This window comes from Oncorhynchus masou, chromosome 19, assembly GCF_036934945.1.
Source record: "Oncorhynchus masou masou isolate Uvic2021 chromosome 19, UVic_Omas_1.1, whole genome shotgun sequence".
NCBI lineage: Eukaryota > Metazoa > Chordata > Actinopteri > Salmoniformes > Salmonidae > Oncorhynchus > Oncorhynchus masou.
Window position 1 is genome coordinate 5,897,471 of NC_088230.1, and position 14,090 is coordinate 5,911,560.

A 14,090-nucleotide genomic window follows, 5' to 3' on the forward strand; every position below is an offset into this window, starting at 1 on the left:
AACATATCATACGAATTCTCATTTGTAACATATCATACGATTTGTAATTTGTAACATTTCATACAAATTCTATTTTGTAACATGTCATACAAATTGTAATTTGTAACATATATGAAACGGGTAATGGAAATCCACAACTTAATACATACCATACGAAATGTAATTGATACTAAATGGAGTGTCTCGGATTTACTTACATATAATAATATGAAATGCTCTGAGACCAGGTTGCACACACACACACCCTCACATATGCTCTTGCCCATCAGAATATCCCTTCTGCGTGTGGTAATTGGCTACTGGCTCACTTACTCTCTAATTGGAGGGTAGCTGTCAACTGTACAGATATTCAAGGCTGCTGCATCCAGAGAAGCACAGCTTAGAAGCTCTGTATATCAACTCGTTTATTTTCTTTGTCTCTGTCTCTAGTCTTTCTTGTTCATCCCTCTAAGTGTCTCCAGGCTTCAAATGCATGTCTAAATGAGCTTAGTTTAATGGGGATTCTGACACAGAGGGGAAGGAAAACCAACAAGGCGATTGGTGGACTGTAAGTAGAGTTGAAAATGAAGACAGAAGCCATGGGAAGAGGTATAGGAGGACGGGCTCATTGTAGTGGCTGGAATGGAATAAACAAGACCTTCCTCCTATAGCATTCACAGATCCACATAGAGATGGAGATAGTAGTGGAGAGAGACCTTGGGAACATTCAGTGGTCACAGAGCTCACGCTAAGGGGCTAAAGATCCCTATAGATACCATAAAAACTATGGTAGACTTAAAGGCCACTGCCTATTACCTTGAAGAGCAAAGGAGCAGACCTTTGCAGTGGGATTTGATTGTTGGGAAGGATATGACATAGGACCACAATGGAAATAAGTTATATTCGTGTTTGTGTTTACCATAGATGATTCTTAATAAAGTGCATCATTTTGTATGTGTACCTTGTTTTAAATGATCAAATAAACTAAGCAAAAAAAAAGAACTATGTTCTGCTACTCTTTTGTCCCCTTCTCTCTTCGTGTGGCCTGGTCTGAATGAACGCTGTCAATGAGGATAACAAGACAGTGAGACTATTCTAACTGACTGATATCCTTGTTGGTTGGATACAGGTTACCTCCCATCTTCCAACAGTTCTATCAGATCAGTGTGCAGCGAGAATGCACTAACACTATTGTCACGGCTAGCAGAACTCCTGCTCATGAGTTAATGGGGAAATGTAACACAGACAATTATTTAGTCAATCGTTTTTTTTCTTCAGAATGAACTTGCTCTTGTTTTGATCAACCTCCCAATACAAATACAGTTCATTATCTGTGTGCTCAGTATTTTCTCTCTATCTCTCTCTAGTGATGGATGGGCAGATCGAGATGAGGTGGTGGAGGGGTACGAACAGGAAGCAGAAGGTGGGATCACCATGAAGCTGCAGTCAGAGGAAGTAAAGTCATTTGATGACTACTTCCTGAAGCTGCGTTTGGACACCAACACACGGAACCCATGGTTCCCAGAGTTCTGGCAGTACCGCTTCCAGTGCCGCCTGCCCGGACATCAACAGGAGATTAAGAAATACAAGAAAGTCTGCTCCGGTGAGAACGACTAATAAACTACACTAGGCTACCCAGAGCCATGAGGACTGAGCAGGGGTTAGGTTGGGAATCAACAAAAGCAATGGGAAGAAAAAATATATACCATCATCAGATAAAGATCATACAGTATTTTCTATTGTAATAATACATGATAAGATAGGCTGAGGACAAATGAATAGTTCATCTTATTGTTTTGAACATAGGCTAGCAATTGTATGATAATGTATTGTCTCCCTTTTTTCCTTTCCAAATACTCTCTCTGCTTACGAACAAAAGGTGATCTAGGTAAAGTGAGTTGTTGCCCCGCCAATGATTAACATAGTGATTACATTTAACACCTGAAATGATGCTTGATAGGCATGCGTTCAAACATTTTGTAAGAAAAAACTATTTTAAGTATTGATGTTAATGTGAGTGTATTCACCTCAACATGAAGGTATTATATGTGTACTACTGTGTAATACCTCACTATCTTAAGACTTAAGTCAACCAAAAGAGCTTGATCCAAGCATTCAAAACATGACAAAATTGCAGAGCAGTGTAATGTAGCTATAATTTATGTTATTATGTTATTTTCTCTTCTTAAAGATCTCCAAGGTGGTAAGTGTATATTTTGAGATTAAAGAGATGCTGACTTTACCTGCACCTGCACTGTACTGTATAAGCACTTCACTTTGGCAAGACTTGTAGAGTTTGACTGGTGCTAGCTCTGAGGATTATGTTGGCTTGTTGTACTACCACTAGACCAGTGAAATAAATAGAATACTCCAAATTGGCTGCTGTGCTCAGAGAAAGCCTGGGGTAGGGTCAAATCAGTCAAACTCTAATGCAGAAACACTTGGGTTGTTTAAAAAAAAAGTACTGCAATGTGAAGTGAGAACAAGGAAGAATGAGTCACTGAAACACCCTGTTCAGTAGAACACCACTGTATGAGAGAGATGTGCTCTATATACGGTGCCTTGCAAAAGTATTCATCCCACTTGGCGTTTTTCCTATTTTGTTCCATTACAACCTGTATTTTACATAGATTTTTATTTGGATTTCATGTAATGGACAAACACAATAGTCCAAATTGATGAAGTGAAAGGAGAAAAATAACTTGTTTCAAAAATTTAAAAAAATAAAAAACATAGAAGTGATGCGTGCATATGTATTCACCCCCTTTGCTATGAAGCCTCTAAATAAGATCTGTTGCAACCAATTACCTTCAGAAGTCACATAATTAGTTAAAGAAAGTCCACCTGTGTGCAATCTAAGTGTCACATGATCTGTCACATGATCTCAGTGTATATTAAACACCTGTTCTGAAAGGCCCCAGAGTCTGCAACACTACTAAGCAAGGGGCACCACCAAGCAAGCGGCACCATAAAGACCAAGGAGCTGTCCAAACAGGTCAGGGGCAAAGTTGTGGAGAAGTACAGATCAGGGTTGGGTTAATAAAAAAATATCAGAAACTTTGAACATCCCACGGAGCACCATTAAATCCCTTATTAAAAAATGGAAAGAATATGGCACCATAAAAAACCTGCCAAGAGAGGGCCGCCCACCAAAACTCACGGACCAGGCAAGGAGGGCATTAATCAAAGAGGCAACAAAGAGACCAAAGATAACCCTGAAGGAGCTGCAAAGCTCCACAGCGGAGATTGGAGTATCTGTCCATAGGACCACTTTAAGCCGTACACTCCACAGAGCTGGGCTTTAGGGACGAGTGTCCAAAAAAAGCAATTTCTTAAATAAATAAATATGCAAACACAATTGGTGTTTGCCAAAAGGCATATGGGAGACTCCCCAAACATATGGAAGAAGGTACTCTGGTCAGATGAGACCAAAATTATTTTTTTTTGGCCATCAAGGAAAACCTTATATCTGGCGCAAACCCAACACCTCTCATCACCCCGAGAACACTGTTGTGACGTTGTATTATTTAATGTGACGACTGTTGTTCATCGAATGATTAAAGTTTCTAATTGTATGATTAACTGATCAACCAATTATTAACTCATTGACCTGGGGCACCATGGGAAAACAAGTTTCTATTGAGTTTCTATTTCCCAAATTAACTCAAAGAATATCGATTTTACAACAGCCGCTAATTAACCAGTTAACCAGTTGCCTCTTACAATCTCGTTCTGAACGTCATATAGCCTGTGAATCTGCATGGACCCGGGTCTCACCAATGAGTTCATACCACACCAATCTTAGTTGAATATTTATTTACTAAATAGCTAAAATGATGATAAAAGATACACATAGACAAAACACATTATAGGCTATTGATCAGAACTTAGTATAACGGGCCAACACACTATGGCGCGTGTTAACCACGATGGGGATTTCAATAGAGAGAGAAAAAAGAAAGTACACGAGAAATATACATTTGGGTGAATTTGTCAGCTATGCTATTCTAACCCTAGCCTTGCCCCAAACTGCCGCTCTTATGGGTCAGAATATAATGATGTAATTACGTGGGGATGATCTCTGAGAATTCTCTGCGTAGGCCTTCAGCTGTTCGATGACGCACTACTCGGGCGCACCTTTCTGAGAGTCCTCCCGATGTCAGTGTCCTTTTTGGCTTAGGAGTCTGTTCCCTCACCCTTTGCTCTGGAAGGGGTCTTCTGAGAACAGACAGCTCTGTAGCTCAGAGCTCACAGCATAGGAATGAAACCCTTTAGATACCACGATTCGATGGGAGATGGAGGCGAGGTGGTTCGACTTGAATTCACCCGCTTAGACATAGCTACTCATCCGTAACTTGGGTAGAAAAGGATTACTTTGTCCTCATACTTGCGTTGCGTTCTGGGTTCGTTTACTTTTTAGACCTTGCTGCAGCTGGGGTCACGTAGTCCTGTTGTAAATTCTATACTCACAGGGTACTCTTGGGTCAGAAGTGGGCGTACCCGCCTTTAGGGCAATTCTCTGGGCGTACCAAGTTAATGAGGCAAGGTCTAGATTTTATTCGAATCCAATTTATACAACTAACTTAACATTTCATCTTCCCCAAAACATTCTCTTTGATTTAGATATTTTCCATACAACGTACAATGTATAAACATCAAACATATACTAGGAAAACTCTTCACATTACAATGTTTTCGTAATACCGTCATCTATTAACCTTTAATAACAAAACCAAAATTACATACATTTTCATATTCCATCTATCGTCATGACCACCATTGTGGCTGACGGAAACCATTGTTCCAAAGTCCCTTTATTTCATGTTTAATGTTCTGAGGCTAGTTCTCCATAGTAACAAGACAACGGAATTTGTCTGTGGCCTGAGATTTACCAGGTGCGTGAGGGGTCATAATCCCCCCCCATCTTCAGACCCTAGATCTCTCCTCCTCTGTTGGGGTTGAGAGATAATCTGTAGGGTTGTGGTCTCCTGTAACCTGACCTGGTCAGGACAGTTATGACAACACCATCCCCACAGTGAAGCATGGTGGTGGCAGCATGGGGATGTTTTCATCAGCAGGGACTGGGAAACTGGTCAGAATTGAAGGAATAATGGATTGCACTAAATACAGGGAAATTCTTGAGGGAAACCTGTTTCAGTCTTCTAGGATTTGACACTGGGACAGAGGTTCACCTTCCAGCAGGACAATGACCCTAAGCATACTGCTAAAGCAACACTCAAGTGGTTTAAGGGGAAACATTTATAATGTCTTGGAATGGCCTAGTCAAAGCCCAGACCTCAATCCAATTGAGAATCTGTTGTATGACTTAAAGGTCGCTGTACACAAGCAGAACCAAGCCAACTTGAAGGAGCTGGAGCAGTTTTGCCTTGAAGAATGGGCTAGATGTGCCAATGTTATAGAGACATAACCCAAGAGATTTGCAGTCGTAATTTGCAACTGCAAAAGGTGGCTCTACAAAGTTTTGCCTTTAGGGGGGTGAATAGTTATGCACGCTCAAGTTCTGTTTTTTGTCTTATTTCTTGTTTGTTTCACCCCCAAAATTATTTTGCATCATCAAAGTGGTAAGCATGTTGTCTAAATCAAATCATACAAACCCCCCAAAAGTCCATTTTAATTTCATGTTGTAATGCAACAAAATTGGAAAAATGCCAAGGGGGGTGAATGCTTTCGCAAACAACTGTAGATTATCCCCTCTGCTGACTTTCTGCATGATCACCACAGACAAAAGACGGCCTTTTTCTGAATGTATTGAGAAACAATGGGAAAAGAAGGAGAGAAAATGTATGAGATTTAAGCCGTTATAAGAAGAAAACAAATATGGAGTGGCACCTCAGGTACGGTATGACAGAAGGGTGAATGAATATCTCTTTTTTTAAATGTCCCTATTAGTGCTATGGTTGCCTTATTCCCTGTGCTTGACAATGCTTTCAGCTGGCTAACCAAAAATGCTTGTTACACAATATGGTGTCCGCAGACTTTACTGTTGCTTCCTCAAGATTCCTCCATCTTCTGCATCCTTTTGGGGAAAAATTAATAAGCTTCTGGACAACTTATTGTGATCTACTGTATAGTGTGTGCCAGTTATTTTGTGCTGCAAAAGAGAGATGTTTTGTTGTATTTTTTTAATCAAATTATAGTTCCAAACTCAGTTGTTTATCGGTTGAGTGAGAAGGAAATTGTACAATTCTCTTGCCGTACAATATTATGTGTGCCTACATTTACACATTGATATGGCACTGTAAATCCAGCACAAACAAACACAACGGCCACAGTCCTTAGAAAAACAACATCAACCAATTCCAAACCACCATTTTGACATTCTGGTAATTTCCCACTAATCCCCAGGCAATGAGAGTCTTCATGAGAACTACGTCCAGGACAGTAAGATGGGCTTCGTCATCAATGCTATCTATGCCATGGCCCACGGCCTCCATGACATGCACAGTGAGCTGTGCCCTGGCCAGCCAGGCCTGTGTGAGGCCATGGACCCCATTGACGGCAGCAAGCTGCTGGATTACCTGCTCAAGACCACCTTCAGAGGGGTGTCAGGGGAGGATGTGTACTTCGACGAGAACGGGGACACTCCTGGCAGGTGAGGAGCGAGATGGGGAGGGGAGGGGGAGGGGGCAGAATGTTGAGATGGAGAATTGTTGGTGAGCAGATTTTGTGTAATAAAAACCATGAGCTGGCACACACCCAGAGAAAATGATTTAGTGAAGAGGTGCTGACTACCGGAGAATAAACTGGAAGCTATAAAAACAAAAAAAAAAAAAATTACTGGGAGGTTAGACAGTGGCTTACGAAAGTATTCACCCCCCTTGGCATTTTTCCTATTTTGTTGCCTTAGAACCTGGAATTAAAATTGATTTTTGGGTGGTTTGTATCATTTAATGCAAAATATTTTTTATTGTGACACAAACAAGAAATAAGACAAAATAACTGAAAACTTGAGTGTGCATCACTATTCAACCCCCCAGTCAATACTTTGTAGAGCCACCTTTTGCAGCAATTACAGCTGCAAGTCTCTTGGTATGTCTCTATAAGCTTGGTACATCTAGCCACTGAGATTTTTGCCCATTCTTCAAGGCAAAACTGCTCCAGCTCCTTCATTTTGTGTGGGTTTCGCTGGTGTACAGCAATCTTTAAGTCATACCACAGATTCTCAATTGGATTGAGGTCTGGGCTTTGACTAGACCATTCCAAGACATTAAAATGTTTCCCCTTAAACCACTCAAGTGTTGCTTTAGCAGTATGCTTAGGGTCATTGTCCTGCTGGAAGGTGAACCTCCATCCCAGTCTCAAATCTCTGGAAGACTGAAACAAGTTTCCCTCAAGAATTTCCCTGTATTTAGCGCCATCCATTATTCCTTCAATTCTGACCAGGTTTCCAGTCCCTGCCGATGAAAACTTCCCCACAGCATGATGCTGCCACCACCAAGCTGTTCTCGGTTCTCATGAGAGGTGTTGGGTTTGCGCCAGACATAGGGTTTTCCTTGATGGCCTAAAAACAACATTTTAGTCTCATCTGACCAGAGTACCTCTTCCCCATGTTTGGGAGAGTCTCCCACATGCCTTTTGGCGAACACCAAAACATGTTTACATATTTTTTTCATTTTGGAAATTGATTTTTTTCTGGTCACTCTTCCGTATAGCCCAGCTCTGTGGAGTGTGCGGCTTAAATTGGTCCTCTGGACAGATACTCCAATCTCTGCTGTGGAGCTTTGCAGCTCCTTCAGGGTTATCTTTGGTCTCTTTGTTGCCTCTCTGATTAATGCCCTCCTTGCCTGGTCCATGAGTTCTGGTGGGCAGCCCTCTCTTGGCAGGTTTGTTGTGGTGCCAAATTCTTTCAATTTTTTAAAATAATGAATTTAATGGTGCTATGTGGGATGTTGAAAGTGTCTGATCTGTACTTCTCCACAACTTTGTCCCTGACCTGTTTGGAGAGCTCCTTGGTCTTCATGGTGCCGCTTGCTTGGTGTAGTCACTTGCTTGGTGGTGCCCCTTGCTTAGTGGTGTTGCAGACTTTGGGGCCTTTCAGAAAAGATGTATATATACTGAGATCATGTGACAGATCATGTGACACTTAGATTGCACACAGGTTGACTTTATTTAACTAATTATGTGACTACTGAAGGTAATTGATTGCACCATATCTTATTTAGAGGCTTCATTGCAAAGGGAGTGAATACATATTTACTCACCACTTTTCCATTTTTTTCAATGAACATTTTTAAGTTATTTTTTTCAATTCACTTCACCAATTTGGAGTATTTTGTGTATGTCCATTACATGAAATTCAAATAAAAATACATTTAAATTACAGGTTGTAATGGAACAAAATAGGAAAAACGCCAAGTGGGATGAATACTTACACAAGGCACTGTGGATATGAAGTGTGCGACTCTGTTTTTACAGAGCAGATTTTGTGTGAAATGACTTTGAACATACATGCATACACATACTGTACATGGACACACACACACACACACACACACACATACACAGAGCATGTGGAATCATAATCATAATGGGCTGCGACTGGAACAGATTAAATGCATCCGTGTGCTGCAGCAGTCATTTCTACTTACAGCGTGTGCAGTCAGTCCTCTCAGTGTCACAAATCAAATCTATCCCTGACAGACAGGTGAAAAATAGACCCAGTCACCTGTTATTCAGCCAGAGGTCACGGCTAGTACTCAGGCATGCTACCACAATCACAATAGATCTAGATTCTGTGCACTGGTATGTGTCTTTACATGAAAAGTGTCTAACTATATTGAATGTAAGATGTTAAAGTAATTTTGGATAAAGGGGTCTGCTCTAAGCAAAGGGACTTGTTATCATTAAGATAACTGCTTCTTATTTACTTTTCATTCTCCCTTTATCTCCATTTCTTGACCTTGCTCTGTTTTTTCTCTCTCTCCCATAATCTCTCTCTGTGCCTCTCCCCCTCTTTCACCCCCTCCACCCATCTCCCACCTATCTCCTCTCCCCCTCTTTCAACCCCTCCATCCATCTCCCACCTATCTCTTTAACTGTCTCGCACCCCTTCACCCTATCTTCTCTCCCCCTCTCAGGTATGACATCATGAACCTGCAGAGTGTGGGTGACGGTAGCTATGACTACCAGCAGGTGGGCTCGTGGCATGAGGGCATCCTGAACATCGATGACTGGAAGCTGTGGATGAACAACAGCGACATGGTCCGTTCCGTCTGCAGTGAGCCCTGCTCCAGGGGACAGATCAAGGTACAGACACAACTGGGCCAAACCAGTCTAAGCCAGGCTGGACCAGGAAAGGTCCTGAACCAGTCCATGAGGAATTCCCAGGACCCAGTTTCATAGAGAACTGCTCTGTCTGTGTTTCCGCTCTGATGCTTTTGTTTAATTTGAACTAAGTTATCTCTGTAAATTGATCCCTAGTCCAGGAATGTATGTGCAGATTTCATCCCTGGTTGAAAATGGTTGATTTTCATTGTGTTTTAACACAATGTTGTGGAGCCTTCAGTATCTTGAGGAAACACCTTGAGTCTCTCCAACCAGGGCCAGTATTATTCAGCCTGGCCAATAGTCCCATAGGGTGCATGTAGACTCTCCTGTCTGCTTTAGCGGGGCCTTCAAACACTTTGTTTACTGCCCTGTGCTGTGCATCACCCTGTTTTGCATATCACAACACTGAGAACATCCACTTTAGGAACAGGATAATGTAAATGCAACAGAGCTTGTCTTTTGGAATATCATTTGTGCTCGACTAAGGGAAAACTTTTACACCATAGGCTCTTATAATATGCACCAGAATTGACTAATTTGTTTTAGCGAAGGGCCTAAAAATGCCCCATCAAAGCCATATTAGATGCTAATTACCCGTCTTTATATCTGATTGGGGTTGGTACTGTGTGGGTGTGGGATTGTGGTTTGTTATTGTTTTGACTGTAAGCTTGTGACTTCTGGTGTTGACCCCTGACCCCTGTGTGATCAGGTGATCAGGAAGGGTGAGGTGAGCTGCTGCTGGATCTGCACCACCTGTAAGGACAATGAGATCCTCCGGGATGAGTTCACCTGTCAGGCCTGTGACCTGGGCTGGTGGCCCGATGATGATCTGGAAGGTAACTTACTAACAGGACACTATCTATCTATATATCTATATATCTATCTATCTATCTATCTATCTATCTATCTATCTATCTATCTATCTATCTATCTATGTGCCATGATGACTGATTACTGCCTCTACCTGGCTGTAGCTCCCCCAGCTCGTACTCCCTCTAATCCTACCATCTCTAACCTGCATGTCTGCCCCCCTGCCCTCATCTCCTCCAACATCCACCTCACTAGTCTCCCAATCCACCATCACACACTGACAGTTTTCGCCCAAGTTTTTTTGTAAACTCAGTCCCCAACACAGTCCCCAGCAACCTGCTCCCTGCTTTGTTCTCCCTTTGAAGGGACTGCAAATATCTGTCTATTCTTCCCCATTCCTTGCTAATGTTCTGATTTCTATGTCCCTTTATTCTCCTTGTGCCACCAAAAGACATGACTCTGTGCGCCATATACTTTTTTATTCCTCTATATTAATTTAGGAGCGGCCTAAATCGTTACTGCCACTCCAAAAAGTATGATACATTTAAATATACATATATATATATCTGTGCCTCTCCCCCTCTTTCACCCCCTCCACCCATCTCCCACCTATCTCCTCTCCCCCTTTTACCCCCTCCATCCATCTCCCACCTATCTCCTCTCCCCCTCTTTTACCCCCTCCATCTATCTCCCACCTATCTCCTCTCCCCCTCTTTTACCCCCTCCATCCATCTCCCACCTATCTCTTTAACTGTCTCGCACCCCTTCACCCTATCTTCTCTCTCCCTCTCAGGTATGACATCATGATATTTCTGCCAAGATCCACTTTTAAAGGGATAGTGCCAGATTGATATATATGATATTTCTGCCAAGATCCACTTTTAAAGGGATAGTGCCAGATTGAGAAATCAAGCCCTTTTTCTACTTAGCCAGAGTCAAATGAACTCATGGATGCAGTTTGAATTAAGTTCCTAACCCAGTAACATTTCAACATATATTTGTAGCAAAACAGAGTGAGCAGTGGTGCAAATGATAGCCACAAGCACACAACCAACACTCCCTACAGTGCAGTTCAGTTATATTTCAAATGGTGTCAACATAACATTTTCATACATTTGAGAATCATTTTCTTTTTAAAAGTCACTAGAACTGACCTTCTTACCGTTGTTCTATAAAAAATAAACTCCCCACTGCTACCTTTGCCACCTCTGCTGAAAAAAATCAGAGAGAAAACACTGACTCTGCCTTCCCCAACTCTCCTTTCATCTCACTTTCCGCTCTCTCATCTGCTTTCAGTCTCTCTGTCTTACCTTCCCCCTCTCGGGTGCCTCCCCTTCTCTTCTCATCTCTCTTGCTCCACTGTCATCCTGTTTCTCATTGTTGCCATGACCAAGTTTCCCTCATTTTTTGGGAAACTGAGCAAATTGTAGGTCTTGTGAGCAGAAACTTTGAATGTTGTGAGAAATTTGTGCAACTTCCCACATGCGTTTATAGTGAACACTGAGGGTGTACCCTTACAGTTTTAGATAGCCACAATAGCCTATTGGCTACTATCTGATCATAATGTAGGCCTACCAACAGAACCAATGGAGCAAATCCCATAACATGCACATGGAAATAACTTTTGATTTATATGATAAAGCCTACAGTAGCCTATATGTGTTGTTCAAGAAACCACTTTACAAAATGAAATGAATTATTATTACCCCCTCTGCCTATTGGCTTATTTGCATAATCAAGCCTTTCTCAAAATACAACACTGCCCATTTAATTAAAACAAGCTTTTCAAAGACCGCTTGAAATGGAGCCTACACATTTTGGGCTCTTGTTGGAAGCAGTAACTCCACATTGCTGACCTATACTGATCTATAATTAGACTAATAACTTGCTAACTAGCAAATAATATCAACAAACATTAACATGCGCCGATCTGATCTGAAAAGCGCATTCACTCTTGGGTGATTGAAAGACCACTTATGGGCTACCCCAGCCAATAGAATTCTACTCTGTTTTGCTCTGGCTCTGCCTTCAACACAATCACAGAGTCAATCTTGCAAAGTTAGATTTTCTTTGGTTTGATGCAATGAAAAGGGGCTGGTATAATGTTGATTCGATAACAGAAAAAAACGTTGATCCATATAGTGCAAACTAATGGGTCGAACTCAGTGGATTTCAGTCTCTTGCGTCTGCGCAGTATAGAGGACAGCGATTCGAGCAGAGATGAGCTCTTCTTCCTTCTCCCTGTCAGGTGAAAAATCACATTAGCTCATTGAGAGCCCGTTGATAGATTTCCAACAGTTTGTTGTCAGTGATTCAATTCCACTCTTTCCTATGATTCCCTATGCATGTCTGGGAATATCAATACCGCTGTCGTTCCAGGTTACTGGGGAAAACAGTTTTACACCAGTGTTCAGAGAAGGGAAGGTGTTGTGCACTTGAGGAGCGAGAAGAGAGTGAGTCTATTCAAAATATTCACAAAAAACGTAAGTTTAATTGAAGTAAAATTATTATTATTTTTTTAAGTGAAAATAAATAAATATTTTTCTCCGAAACATATGTGCCACAATTATTGGCACCCCTAGAAATTCTTATGAGTAAAATCTAGTTTAAGTATATTGCCATTCATATTTGATGTTTTCAAGTTCACCTGAGTGATTAAGAACACTTAAGTGGTGAGCCAAGACTTCCTGTTTCACTGGGGTATAAATATGAGGTGACACAGGCCAATACAGTAGTGATGTGAGGCAAAAGGTTATTGAGCTGCACAAATCAGGAAATGGCTATAAGAAAATAGCTCAATGGTTGAAAATGCCCATTTCCATTATCTGGGCAATAATTAAGAAGTTTAAAGCAACTGAAGAGGTTAACAATCTACCTGGAAGAGGACGTGTGTTTATATTGACCCCACGCACAGTGAGGAGGATGGTTTGAGTGGCCAAAAAATCTACAAGGATCACAGCTGGAGAATTGCAGACGTTAGTTGGGTCTTGGGGTCAGAAAGTCTACAAAACTACGATCAGACGCCACCTACATAACCACACGTTGTTTGGGAGGGTTGCCATAAAAAAACAACATTTGATGTCATCAAACAATGAACTCAAGTGCCTACAGTTTGCCAAATGTTACTGGAACTTTCAATGGGACTGGATTCTATGGTCAGGTGAGACCAAAATAGAGCTTTTTGGAAACAAACACCAGAGGTGGGTTTGGCGTAGGCAGAAAGATAGTCATGCAGAAAAGTACCTCATCCCCACTGTGAAGTCTGGTGATGGATCTTTGATGTTGTGGGGCTGTTTTTCTTCCAAAGGCCCTGGGCAACTTGTTAGGATACACGGTATCATGGACTCTATCAAGTACCAGCAGATATTAAATCAATACCTGACTGCCTGTGCTAGGAAGCTTAAACTGGGCTGTGGTTGGATCTTCCAGCAGCACAATGATCCAAAGCACACCTCAAAATCAACACAAAATTGGTTCCCTGATCACAGAATCAAGGTTTTGCCATGGCCATCCCAGTCCCCTGGCCTAAACCCCATAGAAAACCTGTGGGGTGAGCTGAAGAGGAGAGTCCACAAGCGTGGACCTGGGAATCTGAAGGATCTGGAGAGATTCTGTATGGAGGAATGGTCTCAGATCCCTTGCCATGTGTTCTCCAACCTCATTACGCATTATAGGAGAAGACTCAGAGCTGTTATCTTGGCCAAGGGAAGTTGCACAAAGTATTGAGTGAAGGGGTGCCAATAATTGTGGCACACATATAGTTGAGAAAAATATTTGTTTTATGATAAGAATGTATTTTTTCTTTAAATTATTTTACTTCAAGTAAAGGTTAAATTTTTGTGAATATTTTTTTGCTCATATTTACCAAGGGTGCCAGTATTAGTGGAGGGCACTGTATATCCAGATGAGATTTTGCATTAAGTTAGCTAACTAGTAAATCTATACATGTGATTTGGTTTATAAGGGCTAAGTGATGCTGGTTGTGATGGCATAGACGTAGGCAGGCATTGCCT

The 14,090-nt window shown here is 41.6% G+C and overlaps 1 protein-coding gene across 1 annotated transcript in view; it reads left to right on the top strand.

Annotated features, from left to right (window-relative positions):
• Positions 1-14,090, top strand: part of LOC135505739 (metabotropic glutamate receptor 1-like) — a 52,900-nt gene that overhangs the window by 33,542 nt on the left and 5,268 nt on the right. The window contains exons 3-8 of the mRNA XM_064924827.1: positions 1,347-1,582; positions 1,859-1,867; positions 2,171-2,182; positions 6,346-6,592; positions 9,078-9,246; positions 9,977-10,103. Coding sequence (XP_064780899.1) covers positions 1,347-1,582; positions 1,859-1,867; positions 2,171-2,182; positions 6,346-6,592; positions 9,078-9,246; positions 9,977-10,103 — 800 coding nt within the window. The remainder of the gene's footprint in view (positions 1-1,346; positions 1,583-1,858; positions 1,868-2,170; positions 2,183-6,345; positions 6,593-9,077; positions 9,247-9,976; positions 10,104-14,090) is intronic.